This window comes from Lipotes vexillifer, unplaced genomic scaffold (assembly GCF_000442215.2).
Source record: "Lipotes vexillifer unplaced genomic scaffold, Lipotes_vexillifer_v1.1 scaffold988, whole genome shotgun sequence".
Lineage (NCBI taxonomy): Eukaryota > Metazoa > Chordata > Mammalia > Artiodactyla > Lipotidae > Lipotes > Lipotes vexillifer.
The window spans coordinates 1,139,172-1,156,160 of record NW_006797916.1 but is presented as its reverse complement, the minus strand read 5'-3'; the positions used below and the strand labels follow the sequence as shown (position 1 = coordinate 1,156,160).

General features: G+C 48.7%; 1 protein-coding gene across 1 annotated transcript in view; it reads left to right on the top strand.

Annotated features, from left to right (window-relative positions):
• Window positions 1-16,989, top strand: part of LOC103086889 (olfactory receptor 6B2-like) — a 21,153-nt gene that overhangs the window by 884 nt on the left and 3,280 nt on the right. Inside the window, 2 exon segments of the mRNA XM_082931479.1 lie at window positions 12,021-12,104; window positions 12,190-12,327. Of these exon segments, the coding sequence (XP_082787605.1) occupies window positions 12,021-12,104; window positions 12,190-12,327 (222 nt within the window).

Below are 16,989 nucleotides of genomic sequence, written 5' to 3'. Positions count from 1 at the left end.
AAAGAGTGAACGATCGTCGCTTGGAGAAGCATTGGTGCATGCACAGCACGGGGAGCCCTGCACCCCCTAGACAGAGTGGCCTTTGACCTGGAGGGGGTTCCATAGGGCCCTGTGGCTGGGGAAGCTGAGATGCAGGAGGTGGGCTGTTACCTGGCACATTTATACCTGTTCATCTGATATATAGAACTTGCCTCTCGGGTGTGTAAAGAGGAATATTTTGGGGGTGAGTGTGTGTGTGTGCACGTACACCTCCTCCTGTACACCCACCGTAGCCCACGGGTTATGATACTTGTGTGTATATATATGATCAGATGTGTGTGTGTGAAAGTTTCACAAAAGATGGAGCTCACAGCCCTGTGGGGAAGGACAACAAGCAAAGAGCCTGTGAAAACACTGTAAAGGTGTGCGGGCAGGTGTGAGGGCAGGTGTGTGGGCAGGTGTGAGGGCAGGTGTGAGGGCAGGTGTGCAGGCAGGCAGCCAGGGGCCATCCCCGCTCCTTGAGGGGAATGGGAGAGGGAACCTCAGGAGAGGGAGGGAGAGAGCGGCCCAGGCGTGTGCAGGGCCCAGAGGAGGCCAGGTGGGCCGCCAGCAGGGTGGCGAGGGGGCTCCTCGAGAGAAGGAAGGCCTGGCCTTCGAGGTCAGGGACATTAGCTCTAAAGGAGGGACGGATTTCATGGCTGAATTCCTGAGTTTGGAGAGACTGTCAGGGCCTGGCTGAGACCTGCAGGCCCCGTGGGCCTTGCCTGGAGGAAGGCGTGCTGGGCCATCTTCAGCCGTCTTCAGCGGGAGTCTGCCCCGCACCGCAGCGTTTTCTGCTCCCCCGAGAACTGGCCCATGTCCTGGCAGCACAGAGACAACTCTGTACTGCTGAAGGGCACTTGGGGTCGGCAGATGGGGGCTTCCTGTCGGAAGGGGCCCGTATGGGGACCCAGATGATCGCTCCAGCCGGCAGTCCACGGCTGCTGCTGTTGGTTTCGTTTGTTTTTAATTTTTTTCCTTTGACTCTTTCAACTTTAACGTTTATTTTGCTGAGACTTAATTTATCCTGTCACTTGTAAGCCTCACTTCTGTCCCCAGCTGTGCCCAGAGCAGTTAAATAAATGTTGAAGGAAGCTGCTGGAACTTTTGCTGCTGAGACAGGAAAACCACCAAACCTGCTGTGAAAAGAACATTTGGAACAGTTAGCTGTATTTTTTCTTTACTTAGCATCTTGCTGATGCTCCTAATAATGCTCCAAAGATGCCTTTCATTGAAAGCCAACTTTGAGCACAGCGTTTATATTCCATCAAGTCCTCAGAATGTTCCAGAGGGGAGGGTCATGTGCTCAGTTTGCAAGTGAATAAGCTGAGGCTCTTGGAGGTGACAAGACCTGCCTGGACTGGCCCTCCGAGGGGAGAGAGCGGGCTTCACCCTGGAGCAGCGCAGTGGAGCGCCCTGCTTCGGACACTCAGGCCCGGGTCGTGGTTCTACCTCTAATTTCGTTAACTTCCTTACCTCTGCATTTCCCATCTGCACAAGTGGAGGTAATAGAAACACCCAGCTCAAGAAAAAATGAAGAATTTCTGCTCAGCAAAAGATGCCATCGAGGAATAGTCGAACTGCAGTTGTGGGAGTATTGCAGTATACGTAGCTCACGAGGGACTCATTCACAATATATAAAGAACTCCTACAGACCGACAGTAAAACTTAGGCAACCTAATGCAAATGTGGGCAAAAGACAGGAATGAAAAATTGATACGTGGAAACGTGCAAATGGCCACTGAGCATCTGACAGGATGCTCGACAATCAGGGAAATGACAGAGCAACGTCCTTTCACATTGACTTGAGGGGCCAAAATCCAGAGTAAAAACTAATGCATTAATCGGTAAAGTCCCCCTACCCCTCCCTAGTAACTTCACTTCAGCGTGAGCCGTGACCTACGCGTATTACTGGTTAACAGTCCCAAAGAGTGTAGTCAAAGCAACATGGCTTTGGAGAGATACTGTGAGCGAGGATTGTGGCTGGCTCTTCCTTAGTGTGGGTGAGGCTCCCTGCTCAGATCTTTACCTCATTTTACCACTTAATCCTTACAACCACTCTGCAAGGTAGGTATTATCATTAATATTTTTTCTTCTTTAAGACTGTGGGGCTTCTCTGGTGGTGCAGTGGTTAAGAATCCACCTGCCAGTGCAGGGGACACGGGTTCGAGCCCTGGTCCGGGAAGATCCCACATGCCGTGGAGCAACTAAGCCCGTGCGCCACAACTACTGAGCCTGCGCTCTAGAGCCCGTGAGCCACAACTACTGAGCTCGCATGCTGCAACTACTGAAGCCCGTGCGCTTAGAACCCGTGCTCCACAGCAAGAGAAGCCACTGCCATGAGAAGCCCACGCACACCACAAATAAGTAAATTTATATGAAAAAAAAAAGCTCTGTGTTATGTACTGAAGTTTGCCACCCCCCCATTCATATGTAATGTTTGCATCTGGTTTTGGTATTAGAAAAACGCTGGCCTCATAGAATGAGTTGGGAATTGTTCCCTCTGCTTCTATCCTCTGAAAGAAATTACAGAGAATTGGCACAATTCCTTTTTTTTTTTTTTTTAAGCTGTACGTGGGCCTCTCGCTGTTGTGGCCTCTCCCGTTGGGGAGCACAGGCTCCGGACGCGCAGGCTCAGCGGCCATGGCTCACGGGCCCAGCCGCTCCGCGGCATGTGGGATCTTCCCAGACCGGGGCACGAACCCGTGTCCCCTGCATCGGCAGGCGGACTCTCAACCACTGCGCCACCAGGGAAGCCCCAATTCCTTTTTTTTTTTTTAAATTAATTAATTAATTTATTTTTGGCTGCGTTGGGTCTTCGTTGCTGCATGCGGGCTTTCTCTAGTTGTGGCGAACGGGGGCTACTGTTCCTTGCGGTGCGCCCTGGCACAATTTCTGTCTTGAATGGTAGAATTCACCGGTGAACCCCTCTGGGTTTGGTGCTTTCTGTTTTGGAAGGTTATCAATTATTGTTTTAATTTCTTTAAAAGAGATAGCCATAACAAGGTTGTCAATTTCTTCTTGTGTGAGTTTTGCTGAGCAGAAATTCTTCATTTTTTTCTTGAGCTGGGTGTTTCTATTACCTCCACTTGTGCAGAGTCAAGGAATCAGTCCATTTCATCTCATCTAGGTTGTCAAATTATTTGGCATAGGGTTGTTTTAGTAGTCTTTCATTGTCCTTTTAATGTCCATGGTATCTGTAGTTCTGTTCTCTTTGTCATTTCTGATATTAGTAATTTTTGTCCTCTTTCTCTTTTTCTTAGTTAGCTTGGATAGAGGCTTATCAATTTTATTGATATTTTCAAAGTGCCAACTTTTGGTTTCATTATTTTCCTCTCTTGTTTTTCTGCTTTTAAGTTCATTAATTTCTGCTCTAACTTTTATTATTTCTTTCCTCCTGCTTACTTTGGATTTAATTTTCTCTTCTTTTTCTGTTTCCCTAAGGTAGAGCCTTAGATGATTGATTGTAGATCTTTCTTGTATTCTAATATATGCTTTCACAGTACTCCCCAAACTCTGATGAGTTGTGTTTTCATTTTCATTTAGTTCAAAATATATTTAAACTTCTTTTGAGATTTCTTCTTTGACCCATATGTTATTTAGGAGTAGGTTGTTTAATATCCACATATTTTGAAATTTTCCAGCTATCTTTCTGTTACTGATTTCTAGTTTATTCCATGGTGGGCTGAGGGTAGAAACTGTAAGATTTCTTTTATTTTAAATTTGTTAAGGTGTTTTACAGACCAGCAGGTGATCTGTCTTGGTGAGTGTTCCAAGCAAGTTTGAGAATAATGTGTCTTCTACTGTTGTTAGTGAAGTAATCTGTAGATGTCCATTATAGTGATTGATAGCATTGATAGCATTGATAGCATTGTTTTCAACTATGTCCTTACTAATTTTCTGCCAGCTAGATTCACCCGTTTCTGATAGAGGAGTGTTGACATCTCCAGCTGTAATGATGAATTCATCTGTTTCTCCTGGCAGTTCTATAACATTTACTACATGCATTTTGATGCTCTGTTGTTTGGTGCGTACACATTAAAGTTTGTTATATCTTATTAGAGAATTGACCCCTTTATCATTATGTAATGCCTCTCTTTCTCCATATATATATATTTATATATGTTTATATTTATAATTTTAAATAAGGACTGGTAGCAAAATATATATGTGTATATATTTTTTTTCTTCCAGTCTATGATTTGTGTGGTAGGTAGGCGACTTCCAAGGTGGCCCCCAGAAGATCTCTGCCTCCTGGCTTCATGCTTTTGTTTAGTTCCCTTCCCTTGAGAACGTTGTTACTTCCTTCTAATGAGTAGAACATGGCAGAAGTGATGATGTGATTCTTCCAAGAATAGGTTAGTTATGTAAAGACTGTGGTTTCTCATTTGATCTCTTTCTTTATCTCTCTCTCCTTCTCTGTCTCCCTCATCATTTTCTCTGAGGTAAGACAGCTTTCATATTGTCAGGACACTCAGGCACCATATAGAGAGATCCACTTGGCAAGGAAGTGAGTTATCCAGTGAGGAACTGACATCTGTTCACAATCACATGAGTGAGCTTGGAAGTGGGTCTTTCAGCTGATTGCAGCTGCAGCCAAAACGTTGACTGAATTCAAAGTGCTGCAGCTAAGCTGTTCCCAGATGGGAGACCCTCAGTAACTTTGTGAGATAATATATGTGTTTGTTTTAAGCTACTAAATTTTGGGATAATTTGTTGTGCATTAATAGATATCTAGAAAAGATTTTGGCACCTGGAAGTGGGCGCTTCCATAACAAAATGCTAAAATGTAGGAGTGGCTTTAGAACCAGGCATTGAGCTTTGATGAGGTGTTTGTGAAAGTCTAGGGTGCCTTGAGGAAGCTATTTATAGAAGCCCCATGGTCTTTGATAAGGGCTTACAGGAACGTGAGGGGAGTTTTATTGGAAGCTGTATAGAAGGGGACACCAGTTTTGTAGTGGCAGAAAGTTTGTTAATGCTATTGCCTGCGTTAATGAGGAAAGTAGGAATTATGGTTAATGAATTGAGATGTCTTGCTAAGGAGATTTCCAAGCAAAGTGTTGGAGGTGCCACCTGTTTTCTTTTTGATCCTTATAGTAAAACGCAAGAGGATATAGATAAACTAAATTAAATGCTATTAAACAAAAAGGAGCCAGGAATCTGTGGTTTTGAAAATTCTCCTTTTCTCCAGATGACAGATCGTGCTTCAATTAAGAGATGAGCTCTGGGCTTCCCTGGTGGCACAGTGGTTGAGAGTCCGCCTGCCGATGCACGGGACGCGGGTTTGTGCCCCGGTCCGGGAGGATCCCACATGCCGTGGAGTGGCTGGGCCCGTGAGCCGTGGCCGCTGAGCCTGTGCGTCCGGAGCCTGTGCTCCGCAACAGGAGAGGCCGCAACAATGAGAGGCCCGCGTACTGCAAAAAAAGAAAAAAAAAAAGCCCAAGCTTAATGAAAAAGAAAAAAGAAAAACGAGAGAGAGAGAGAGAGCAGCAGAGAGACAGAGAGAAAGAGAAAGAGAGGGAGAGGGAGAGAGAGACAGTTTGGAAATAACCTTAAGAGGATGCAGAGCCCATCCAGTCCTTAGTACATTTTAAAATCTATTTTTCATTATGCCATTCCAGCAGAAAAAAAAAAAAAAAAAAAAAAAAAAAAAAAAGAGAGATGAGCTCTAAGAAAAACTCAAATCCAGGGCACTGCTAGGAAAACGGGGAAAGAAATCAAGCCAAGGTTGTGACCATGAAATCCTTCGTTAAGATCTTAGAAGGATCTAAAGTGGTGCCTCAGTCATAAAAACTCTTTCAGAAGAGAATAAGGATACACCCCAAAGCCCCCTTTACTCACACGATGGTACCTCTGTGTGGCACAAGGACATTGTCTGCCAGCAGAATGCCAAGTATAGAAGGAGTTGCCTCAAGGAGCCCCAAGATTTGCAGGACACCTTCCAGGTTCTTAAAAGAGCTAAACACGCGGAAGCAACACCAGCTCGCTGTGAGGAGGACGGTGATCAGTCAGAACGCGGAGAGGCCTTCTGTCCCCGGGATTGTGTGTATTGGCAGAAGTCAGGGTGAGAGCTATTTAGCTAAAAACATTTTACACCTTTCATGTAAAAGGAAAGATGGGTCAAATAGCAGAACTGAGAACCCAGAGGGCAGAGCAAAGAGCCAGAGAGAATTATTCCCAGGCAGTCCAGCCATAACTAAGGAACTTGCAGAATTTCCCAGCTAGATTTTAAACTCGCTATGGTTCAGTGACACCTTTGTGCTTCCCGTTTCCTTCCTTTTTGTACAGGAATGTCTATAGACATTACCTTATTCCTGACCCACCATTGTGTCTTGGCGTGTGTGGGATGCAAAGAACTTCTCTCTTTAGTTTTACAGGTCTACAGATGGAGAAAAACTGTACTCAATGAGCCATAATTAAGCAACTGCACCTGAGGAGCCTCATCCACACTTGGGCCTAATGTACATGATAAGATTCTAGACTTTGAGCTGATGCAGTAATGGGATGAGATTTGGGGAACCCTGGGATGGAATGAGGAGTGTATTATTCATTGTGGGATAGAAATGAATCAAATGAATAGAATACACAAAGATATGGGATGTATTTCTGAGATTAGATTATGAAACAACTCTGGCTTCCCCCTTGGGGTTTTCTTCTCCCCATCTCCCTCTCCCTCTCTCTCCCTCTCTCTCTTTCTCTCTGTTTCTGTCTCTTATTGCATATTCTGGAGGAAGTCAACGGCAATGGCATTAGTCAGTACTGTTGAAAAGATGCATAAATGAGCTTGGAAGTAGAGCTTTTGAGTCTTGTCTGTGGACCCGGGTGATCTTGGGAGCGGACACTCCCCCAGTTGAGCCTTTAGATGACCACAGCCCAGAAATGACATTTGATTTCTGCCTCAAGAGAGACCTTGAGCCAGAACAACCCTGCTAAGCTGCTTCCACGTTCCTGACCCACAGAAACTGAAAGATGATAAATGTTTTGTTGTTTTGTTTTGTTTGTTTTTGGGTTTTTTAGCCTCTCATTTTGGGGTAATTTATTAATCGGTAATAGATAACTGAGCTGTTCTACTTTCTTTGCATTTCCATGTAAATTCTAGAATTAGCTCATAAATATGTACCCAAAAAAGAAAATCTGTGAGGATTTTGATTGGGTTTGCATTGATTGAATCTATATATCAAATTTGGGTGAACTGATATCTTAACAGTATAGAATATTCCAATTCGTGACCAAGAATTATCTCTCCATTTATTTAGGCTTTCTTTAATTTTAAAATTAGTGTTTATAATTTTGTGTGAATATATCTTGTGCTTATTTTGTTAGATTCACACTGAAGCATTTCATTTCTTGGTGCTATTGTAAATGGTACTTTTCAATTTTCAATTCCAACTGTTTACTGCTAGTATATATAAATATTGCTAGTATATAAATATTTTGTATGCCTACTTTGTATCCTGAAATTTTGCTAAGCTTATTTATTGTTCTAAGAGATATTTTATAGATTCTTTGAAATTTTCTGTATAAGCAATCATGAAGTCTTCGCTGGCATTATCTGCTAAAGTTAAACATGTGACCCAGCAGTTTTAGTTTACTTGGTATATTTGCAATATAAATCAGTACTTACGACCATCAAAAGATATACAAAAGATGGCTCATAGCAGCTTGCGTTATAATAACTCCCAAAGTGAAACAACTCAAATGGCTATGAACAGTGGAGAGGATAAATAAGTTTTGTTTATCTATGTGATAGGATACGAGGCAGCAGTGGGAAAGAATGAAGCACTCTGCTACATGCAGCAGCATGGATGACTTTCACGGGCACTGCGGTGAGACAAATAAGCCAGACAAAAGAGTGTACATTATGTAATTCCATTTTTATAATGTTCAAAAGCAGACAAAAGCAGTTTATGTTATTAGAGATCAGAATAGTCGTCACCCTCGGAGCAAGGTATTACTTGGAAAGGAACACAAAAAAGTGGGCCTTCTTTGGTTCTGAAAGTGTTTTCAGTCTTGACGTGGCGGTAGTTTCACGGGGATTTTCATGAGAATCACTGAGCTGCACACTTAGTATTTGTGCTTTACGGGTGGGGATGGAGGAGACTGGACGACCTCACACGGAGATAGTGATCTTGGAGGTCACCGAGGGAGGGCAAATGACTACAGAGAGGTGAGGGACGAGAACAGCCCCCCAGAGGGCACTAGCCTGAGTGAGAGAGTCCCACCAAAAGTGTCTGGGTAGGATGGCCGGGGTTGTTTGGAAAGAACAAGTATTGCCAAAATAACACCGGACACTGGACGGGCAAGCTGGGCCTGACATGTACGACGCTGATACACGTGATTACTAGAAGCTGGCCAATGTCTCCAGCAAAGACGGAAGGGCCAGACCAGACAGTGAAATTCTTGGGAGAAGCCACTCTTGACATCCCACAGGCAACTGAAAAGAAACTGCAGTCCTTGCCTATCCCTGGAACTTAGGAGAAACACCATGCATGGTTGGGTTGTTTGGAGGGCGCAAATGCCACATTTGGGAATACGGCTGGCTCCGGTCCACACCCGAAGGAAGGCCACGTTTGAATGTGGGACTAAACAACAGCAGGTTATATCTGAGCCGCAAAAAGCCGTAGCTCTACCATGCCCTTGGCGCTGATGATCCCCACTCAGTTATGACTCTGGAAGAATCTGTAAGTCACACTTTGCAGACTGGAGCTCATGGCTAAAGCCCGTGAGTGCCGCCCAGTGGCAAACGCTGGGAATTTGGACCAGGACGGCTCCACACCCAGCGGTGATGGCACACACCATCTGAGAGCCAATCACTGGTGGCTGTTGGGCATTGAGTGCGAGTGTCCCCGAGACTGAGGACATAAAATAGTCGTGAAGCCGGAGATACCCATAATGTCTTGGGCCATGTCAGAGAAACACTGCAATACGGAGGGAGTTCCATGATGACATGAAACAGACACTCAGGAACACGCTGCCTGGGGCTGGGAGGACCAGTTCCTTGTATTCACGCGCTGGGAGCCTCTTTGCCTATGGCTGGCTTTAGGGCCGTCTGCAGAGCGGCCAGATCCCGCTGCCGCACAGACAACGTCCTATGACCATCTCTTGATTGACCAACCATAAGAGTCTTGGTTTAGGGAGGGCAGCTCCACGTGGGCGGGCAGCTTCCTGTCCGGGCACTCCAGGAGGCTGTAAATGGGTCCTGACGGGAAGAGACACTCCGGACAAGGCTTTGCATACCCGGCGGTAGGTGAAAATGCTGAAACACTGTAAAAAGACTGGAAATAAGATACTGTACCGATTTGGACCGCGGAGCCACATTTCTTCAAACCAGGGAACACGCTTTCCAGCCCACGGTGTCCAACAGTGGGCAAAGAGACACCGTATCCGGTGGATACCTCACGTAGCATTTCATCCTCAGAGCAGTGGTTTGATGGGGAGTTGGAACGGATCGTGGAAACGCTTGTTTAAAGGGTACGTAGCACTGGCTCCCTCTCAGCACGAGGGAGGCCAGGAGAGGGTCCCTACTCAGTAGCCCCCTCCTTTGCTGGGGGAGGGGGAGGGGGAGATGCAGTTCTCAACTTGCCTTTTCCTGTGCAGTGGTCCTGGGACCAGGGCTGCCACTGCAGGTACTGGAAGCAGGGAAGGCCCCTCAGCAAGAACCTATAAGGGTGCTTTAAACCTTTAGGCCAGAATTTCCGAGGGAGATGGGGTGAATTGTGCCCCATTCTCTCTGGAAACATTGGAGCGGGCGGGGAATGCAGCGGTGTGGTCGCTGGTTGAGGAGGCCCATGGACTCTGCCCTTGGGTGCCCCCCCCATGTGTGGGGGAGGCCCTTGCTGGACTGGCATTGCTGCCAGGATTCTGGACTAGCACAGGGGCTGAAACTAATGTCCCTTGCAAAGGTGGAAAAGTTTGGACTAAAATCGATGACAAATGGAGAGAAAGAAAGATAACACCTGAGGGCAAAGGAATGCATAAATGTGGTCTGCAAGGAGGGAATTCCAGACAGCCTCCCAAATAGGACACGGGAGACCCCCTCTGACTTTGAGAGAGCAAACATTTCTTGAACAGTGCCAACCTAAAAGAAAACGTGAACCAGTGAGACTGATAACGGAGAAGGCATCTCTCCATTAATGAGTAACTTCCCTCAATCAGCACCATGGACCAACTTAGGTCACATGTCTACCTGAAGCTGAACTCTTTCCAAGGCAACACTGTGAGCTGGTTTTCTGAATTCTGGGTTCTTGTGGATCTGTTGAGGGCGAATGGATGTAACAACCACACTTAGTATACAGGCTTAGACTAATTAATACTCTCCCAGGAGTTAGGAACAGGTGGTCTTGCCCCAAGTCCCATGGACTCAGTAGGGAAGGGATGGGCCCCCAGACAGACTGGTGCCCAGGACTTCTGTTCATCAGAAGAAATTAGTGAGAGGATGAAGAATGGAGAATATACCAATATACAGAGAGGAGAATATACTTGTAATACAAATAAATTACCAAATACACCTGAAGTTATGAACACAGAATTCAAATCAGTGCAAGAAATACAGTGAGTTCAATTAAAAACAAGTAAAAGACTTCAGTCTTTCACCAGGGGGTAAGAGGATAAGGGGTAAGGAGGGGAGGGATTAATTGGGAGACTGGCATTGACTCATACACACTACTATATATAAAATAGATAACTAATAAGGACCTACTGTGTAGCACAGGGACCTCTACTCAATACTCTGTAATGACCTATATGGGAAAGAATCTAGAAAAGACTTGATACATGTGTATGTATAACTGATTCACTTTGCTGTGTACCTGAGACTAACACAACATTGTAAAGAAACTAGACTCCAATAAAAATTAAAATAAAAAAAAAAACAAGTAAAAGACTTAAGTAGTTGTTTCTCAAGAAAGAGCCAACTGGACGCTGAGTGTATGAGCTGGGGCCCAACTTTACCGGCAGCTATAGGGAAACGCACGCTGAAAACGTAAGAAGACGTTATCCAAATGGACAGAAACATGAAAACGTGAGCTCCACCCGCACTCTTCGTTAGTTGCTTAGCTTCCATTGCGTGGGCGTAGTACAATTTGCTTGTTAAAGGACATCCGAGTTATTTCCAGCTTTTAACAATTATGAAAAGAGCTGCTGTAAACATTCGTGCATAGGTTTCTGTGTGAATATACTTAGCTTTATAAGAAACTGCTGAGCTGTTTCCCAGGGTGGCGGTACGACCAGAGTTGCAGCCGCACCAGCAGTGTCCGGGAGTTCCAGTCTCCCTGCATCCTGGCCAGCAGTGAGGTTGTGGCTAATGGTGGTGCACACTTTTTCCTGTGCTTTTGGCCGTCCTTTTATCCTCTTTGATGAAGCGTCTGTCCGCCCATTTTGTAATCGGGCGTCCTTTTTTCATTCCATTGGCTTTCCCAGAGAGCAGGAAAGTCACTGGCAAGTTGGGGTATTTATTTACAAGAATGACAACCTCCCCTCTGCATGCTCCTCCCCATGTCCAAGCTCAGTGATTCTCCATCAAGGGCAGCCCCAGACTCCCTGGGCAAGCACAGGCCTCTAGGTCACTCCTGTTCTCCTGCCAACACAAAACCATCTTTTGGAAATGTTTGCAAGACGGGCCTGTTTTGGCTGAGACTAATACAATGGTGTGTGTGTGTGTTGATTACATATATGGGGGAAAAGTTCTTATGCCAGAAACTCAAATTTCCCTGCCACTTTGTGAGTAATAACATCCATGAACCCCGAGGTGGAGCAGGGTCCCCACCGAGTCCATCGCCCTGGACCACGCCGCGGTCATGGCACATGGAGCACCCCTGCCCCCAGGCAGGAGTCATACCCCTCCCCAGCCCCAAAGGAAGGGGTAGCAGAGGTCTTGGTAGGGACAGTGCTGTGTGGCTGGAGACTGAGTGGACAGGGGAGGAAGCTCGGTCAACGGCCTGGACACCTGGACGGGGCACAGGGAGTGTCAGCAGCGAAGCCCAGCGGGGCTGTGCCCCCAGCAGACGTCACGAGCAGGGACCGGAGGCCTGGGAACAGGAGATTCCGTGCTAATTGGTGATGTGGGCAGTTACATCTCCGTGGAGGGGGTAAGTGGACCCTGGAGCCCCGCATCTATGCGCGATGGGGAGATGGCCGGCAGCCGTTCTTCCGGCTCCGCCTTTGAACTGGCAGATGCTACAGCCAGGCCGGCTGCTTCAGGACGGGCCAGGCCACGCTGGAGGCCGCCCGCTCAGGGCCCAGTGGGCAGAGAGGAGCGACGCCCGGCCTGCGCTGGGCTCGGGGAGGCCAGGGTCACCCGCGGCTCTCCAGGTAGGTTTCCGCGGGGTCCTGCCCTTCGGTGAAGTGGCCGGTCTGGCTGCCTGTGGACCTCGTCCCTCGGAGGGAAGTGTTTGGGGCGGGGCCGGGGTTGAGAGGTCCCTGATCTCACAAGGTGGGGGCTTCCTCCCCACGTGCATCACCCCACTGCACCCCGCATCTCCAGCATCCTCCCCCCTGAGCTCTGAAGTTCTCCACCGAGGGGCACTCTTGCCACTGCCCACTTTGTCCGCTCCCCAGGAGACGCCCCCGACTCTAGGAACATGGGGGAACCCCTGCCGAAGGTCTGCTTGTCCCTGTCCTCCAGCCCAAGCTACTTACAGGATATGCTCTCCAGCTCTCTCCCCGACCCATGCCTGCCTGCCCGATCCCCCTCCCGTTCCCTCCTGTCCTCACAAGGAGTCTGCTGAAAGGGACATGGAAGGACGTTTCCAGACAGGAACACTCTTTGTGTCTATTCCCCGTTTGCTGCAAAGCCAGAGCGGGTGTTGGTGGGAGAGGGGGGCGCAGGCTGGTGCTGTCTCCACTTTGCTCACGTCCCCTGTCGGGGTGCCCTGAGTCTCAGTGCAAGGGACCCCCTATTTGGGGGAGAGCTACCCCCGCCGCCGCCCCTCCGCGCACCCGCATCCTCCTCTCTGCTCACCCGGCTCCGGCCCCCTTCCACTGTTTCCCTCAATCCCACTGTGTTTCGCCCTCATGTAAACTTCCACTGATCCCCTCTCTAACGAGGCTGGAAATGACCACACATTTCCCTCATAACTGGGAACTTTGAGAGCAGCAAGAAATGCAGAGGAACCTAAGAGTCACTTCCTTGAAACACTCTGCTCCGGCCCGTCAGACCAAGGGCTGCTGCCCATCTCAGCGTGAAAGCCAGTGGCCTCCGCATGGCCCACGAGGTTCTGCTGACGTCCCCCCTTCCTTGGTGACAGAGCCCCAACCACTGCTCTGTGGCAGTCTTCTCCAGCCAGGCTGTGTCCTTGCCGCCCTCCACGCACCCAGAGGTGCCCCGGTGTCCCCCCTCCACCCATAGCCCGCTGGCCAGTCCTCACCCGTGGGGACTTTGCGCCCGGGTCGGTGTCGCCTTCTCACTGACACTTGCTCCCCATGGCCCTAACCCGGACCTGCCTTCTGGTCTCACTCACCACGTCCGTACATCCTGAGCAGCTTATCTGCATGTTATGAGCGGTGTTTACTGTTCTGTCTGCTTCCCTGTCCTCCCTAGAACTTCCATTTCATGGAGGCAGAAGTTTCCAACTGTTTTCTCTCCCCATCGACCCCAAGTACCTTGAAACCATCACTTCCCAGTAGTGGGCGCTCAGTAAGTATCAGACGGATGGATAAGTAGGGGCCCCTCCCCTGCTTCCTCTGTGAGGTCTGAACATCGCGGCCCTACTCACTGTGGAGTGGTGGTCCCTCAGATCCAACACATCCCAAAGCAAGGTCTTCCTCCTCCTTTCTCTCACAAGTGTGCCCCTCCCTTCTGCACCCAAATCCTGAGCTCTCCCTTTGGGGGCATCTCATAGCAGTGCTGGGAGTCCAGGGAGCCCTCGGGGGAAGATCACAGCCGAGACCTGACGGACGCCCAAGTTCCGCTGGTGACGGGGCGGCAGGGGTACCTGAGGTCAGCAAGGTGCTCTCAGGGACTGAACGTGACTCCTCGGGCAGGATTCTGTCGTTCGACGGGGACAGACAGGAGCGAGGGGGCAGCAGAGGGCTTTGCTCAGGAGAGCAGCGTTTGTGCGGAGAACGCTGGACGGATGCGGCTGGGAGAGGGATCTGCGTGCAGTTCTCTGCCCCGTGCAGGGTGGACCAGACGGAGTCAGGGACTGTGGAGGAGGACCGGTCAGAGTTTCGGTGACGATCATTCCGGGTGCGGTGATGGAGCCTGAACTCGCGGTGGCTGGAGGAAGCCCACGAGGGTGGCGACAAGGGAGCCTGCTGGAGAGACGTGAGGCTGTGGGAGGGGTGGGACCGGCCTTGTCTTAGCCACGGGGGTAAGGAGAGCCGAAGCTTGGTGTCTGCCCGGGCAGCGGGGTAGATGGTGGTGCCCTGGTCCGAGATGAACACGAGGAAGGCGTGGACTCCAGGGCCCGTGGAGGCCTCCTGTCATCGGCTGGATGCACGGGTGGGATCTGCAGACAGGCAGGGTGGTGTGGGCGTCAGCTGGTGGAGACTGGAGGTGGGTGGCTTTGCTGAGTGTGGACAGTGAGAGCAGGAGGCTGGGGCCACAGCACCAAATGCGGAGGCGAGGCGAGTGGAGATGGAACGAAACATCCCCCAGAAATTAGGGAAGGGCTGGTCACTGGCATCTGGGGGGCCACCGATCCGCGGCGCGTGGGAACAGAAGCCAGGTGGCTGAGGGCCGAGGGGTCAGGAACCCAGACCATGGCTGCCCGTGAGCATTGATGGACGAGAGGGGGCCAGGCGTGACAGAGATGCCAAGTCGGGGGACGTCTGGGGGCTCAGTGGAGACAGCGGCAAACAGGAGAGCCCGGAGGAGAGAGGGCGGGAAGCGTGCGCCCAAGGAGACTGGTTGGGGGGCGTGAGCAGAGCTGCAGGGGCGGCTCGGCTCTGAGGCAGGAGCCCCGCACCCCACAGCTGGAGCTGGACCACAAAGGAGCTGCAGGTGGCCCTTCGGGGTGCACGGGGACACGGAAGCTGCCCCAGCCCTTCCAACTGTTCAGGAGAAGTCAGAAATCTGTGCTTCTGTGTGGAATGTGCTGATTTTCCAAAACGATGATCAAAGTGAGGGTGTAGGGCTTCCCTGGTGGCGCAGTGGTTGAGAGTCCGCCTGCTGATGCAGGGGACACGGGTTCGTGCCCTGGTCCGGGAAGATCCCACATGCCGCGGGGCGGCTGGGCCTGTGAGCCATGGCTGCTGGGTCTGCGCGTCCGGAGCCTGTGGGCCACAGCGGTGAGAGGCCCGCGTACTGCAAAAAAAAAAAAAAAAAAAATTAAGGGGTGTCAAGAGTTTTCTGTTATAAAACATGTAGGATAAAAAGGGTCGTAATAACACAATGGTGTCTGGGAGGGACCTGCAGCGCTGCTCAGGCTTCATTTAAATTCTCCCTCTGCCCCGCCATGAAACCTGCCCCCCAGGTATTCTTAAAATGTTGCTCATCTAAATCTTTCACTTATTCTCTAACAACCAAAGCCCAAAGGGAACCAAGGAGCAGGCAGGCCCCTGGCGAGCGGATTATGCCTCTACGCTTGCCGGACATGCTCTCTGCTCCACTGGTGTCCGTGGACAAGGAGGCTGGGACTGCTGGGCTGCAAGTACTGATGCTTTATCCAGCGGAAGTTTGCTTTCTGATGTAACATATAGAGAAAAGAGTCATTTAGTTTTTTAACAAATGTTTAACCTACGACCTTGGCATCACTTATTAAGCAATCCACCCTTTCCTCACTAATTATATCCCATGAGCTCTGATTTAGGACTTTCTACACTGTTTCCACACTGTCCCGTTGACTAAATGGCAGTACTCATTATTTTTAACATTTATTTTATTAAGCTATTAGTTCCATTTTATTGTATTTTCTTATCTCCAAAATAGCAAAGTCCACTTCATTAATCCTCTCCTTTCTTTTTCATGAATTTTCTTTGCTTTTCCCATCTGTTCATACTTGCAGATGATTTTAAGAATTATTTCATTCTGTTTTCTTAAATTAATTTATTCGCTTTTATTCTTGGCTGTGTTGGGTCTTCTTGCTGTGCACGGGCTTTTTCTCTAGTTGCGGCGAGCGGGAGCTACTCTTTGTTGCGGTGCGCGGGCTTCTCATTGCGGTGGCTTCTCTTGTTGCAGAGCGCGGGCTCCAGGCGCACGGGCTCAGTAGTTGTAGCTTGCTGGCTCTAGAGCTCAGGCTCAGTAGTTGTGGTGCACGGGCTTAGCTGCTCTGCGGCATGTGGGATCTTCCCGGACCAGGGCTCGAACCCGTGTCCCCTGCATTGGCAGGCGGATTCTTATCCACTATGCCACCAGGGAAGCCCTTCATTCTGTTTTAAGAAAAACAAAATTTGGTGAGATTTCAACTATAATCGAATTAAATTTTAAAATCCATTTGGAAATATTGATAGCTTTACAATATATTTTTCTCATCGAGGAACGTCTTTGTTATTAATTGCTGGAATATAGGAAGACAGTTATAATATCGGTTTTGAAATCCCTTAATTATAATAAGGTTCTGGATTTTCTAAGTTAAAAGCCATGTTATTGGATAGGGAGGCTGGGAGGGAGACGCAAGAGGGAGGGGATATGGGGATATATGTATATGTACAGCTGATTCCCTTCGTTATACAGGAGAAACTAACCCACCATTGTAAAGCAGTTATACTCCAATAAAGATGTTAAAAAAATAAAATAAATAAAAGCCATGTTATCTGGAAATAATGATAATTTCGTCTACTTTCTCCTTTTTGTAGTAGGTAGCAGAGGGCAGTGTTGTTGTGTAGTGGTGGTTATGAAGAATACTCATCATCCTGATCTCAGTGGGACGGGAGTGGTTCTGGTGTCAACCACAGGGATGTTACAGGCTGTTTGTTAAGAGATTATTATTATTATCTTTTACCTGAAGTCATGATTTATCGGAAGCCATTGCTAAAAGAATCTACAACAGGGCTTCCCTGGTGGCGCAGTGGTTGAGAGTCCGCCTGCCGATG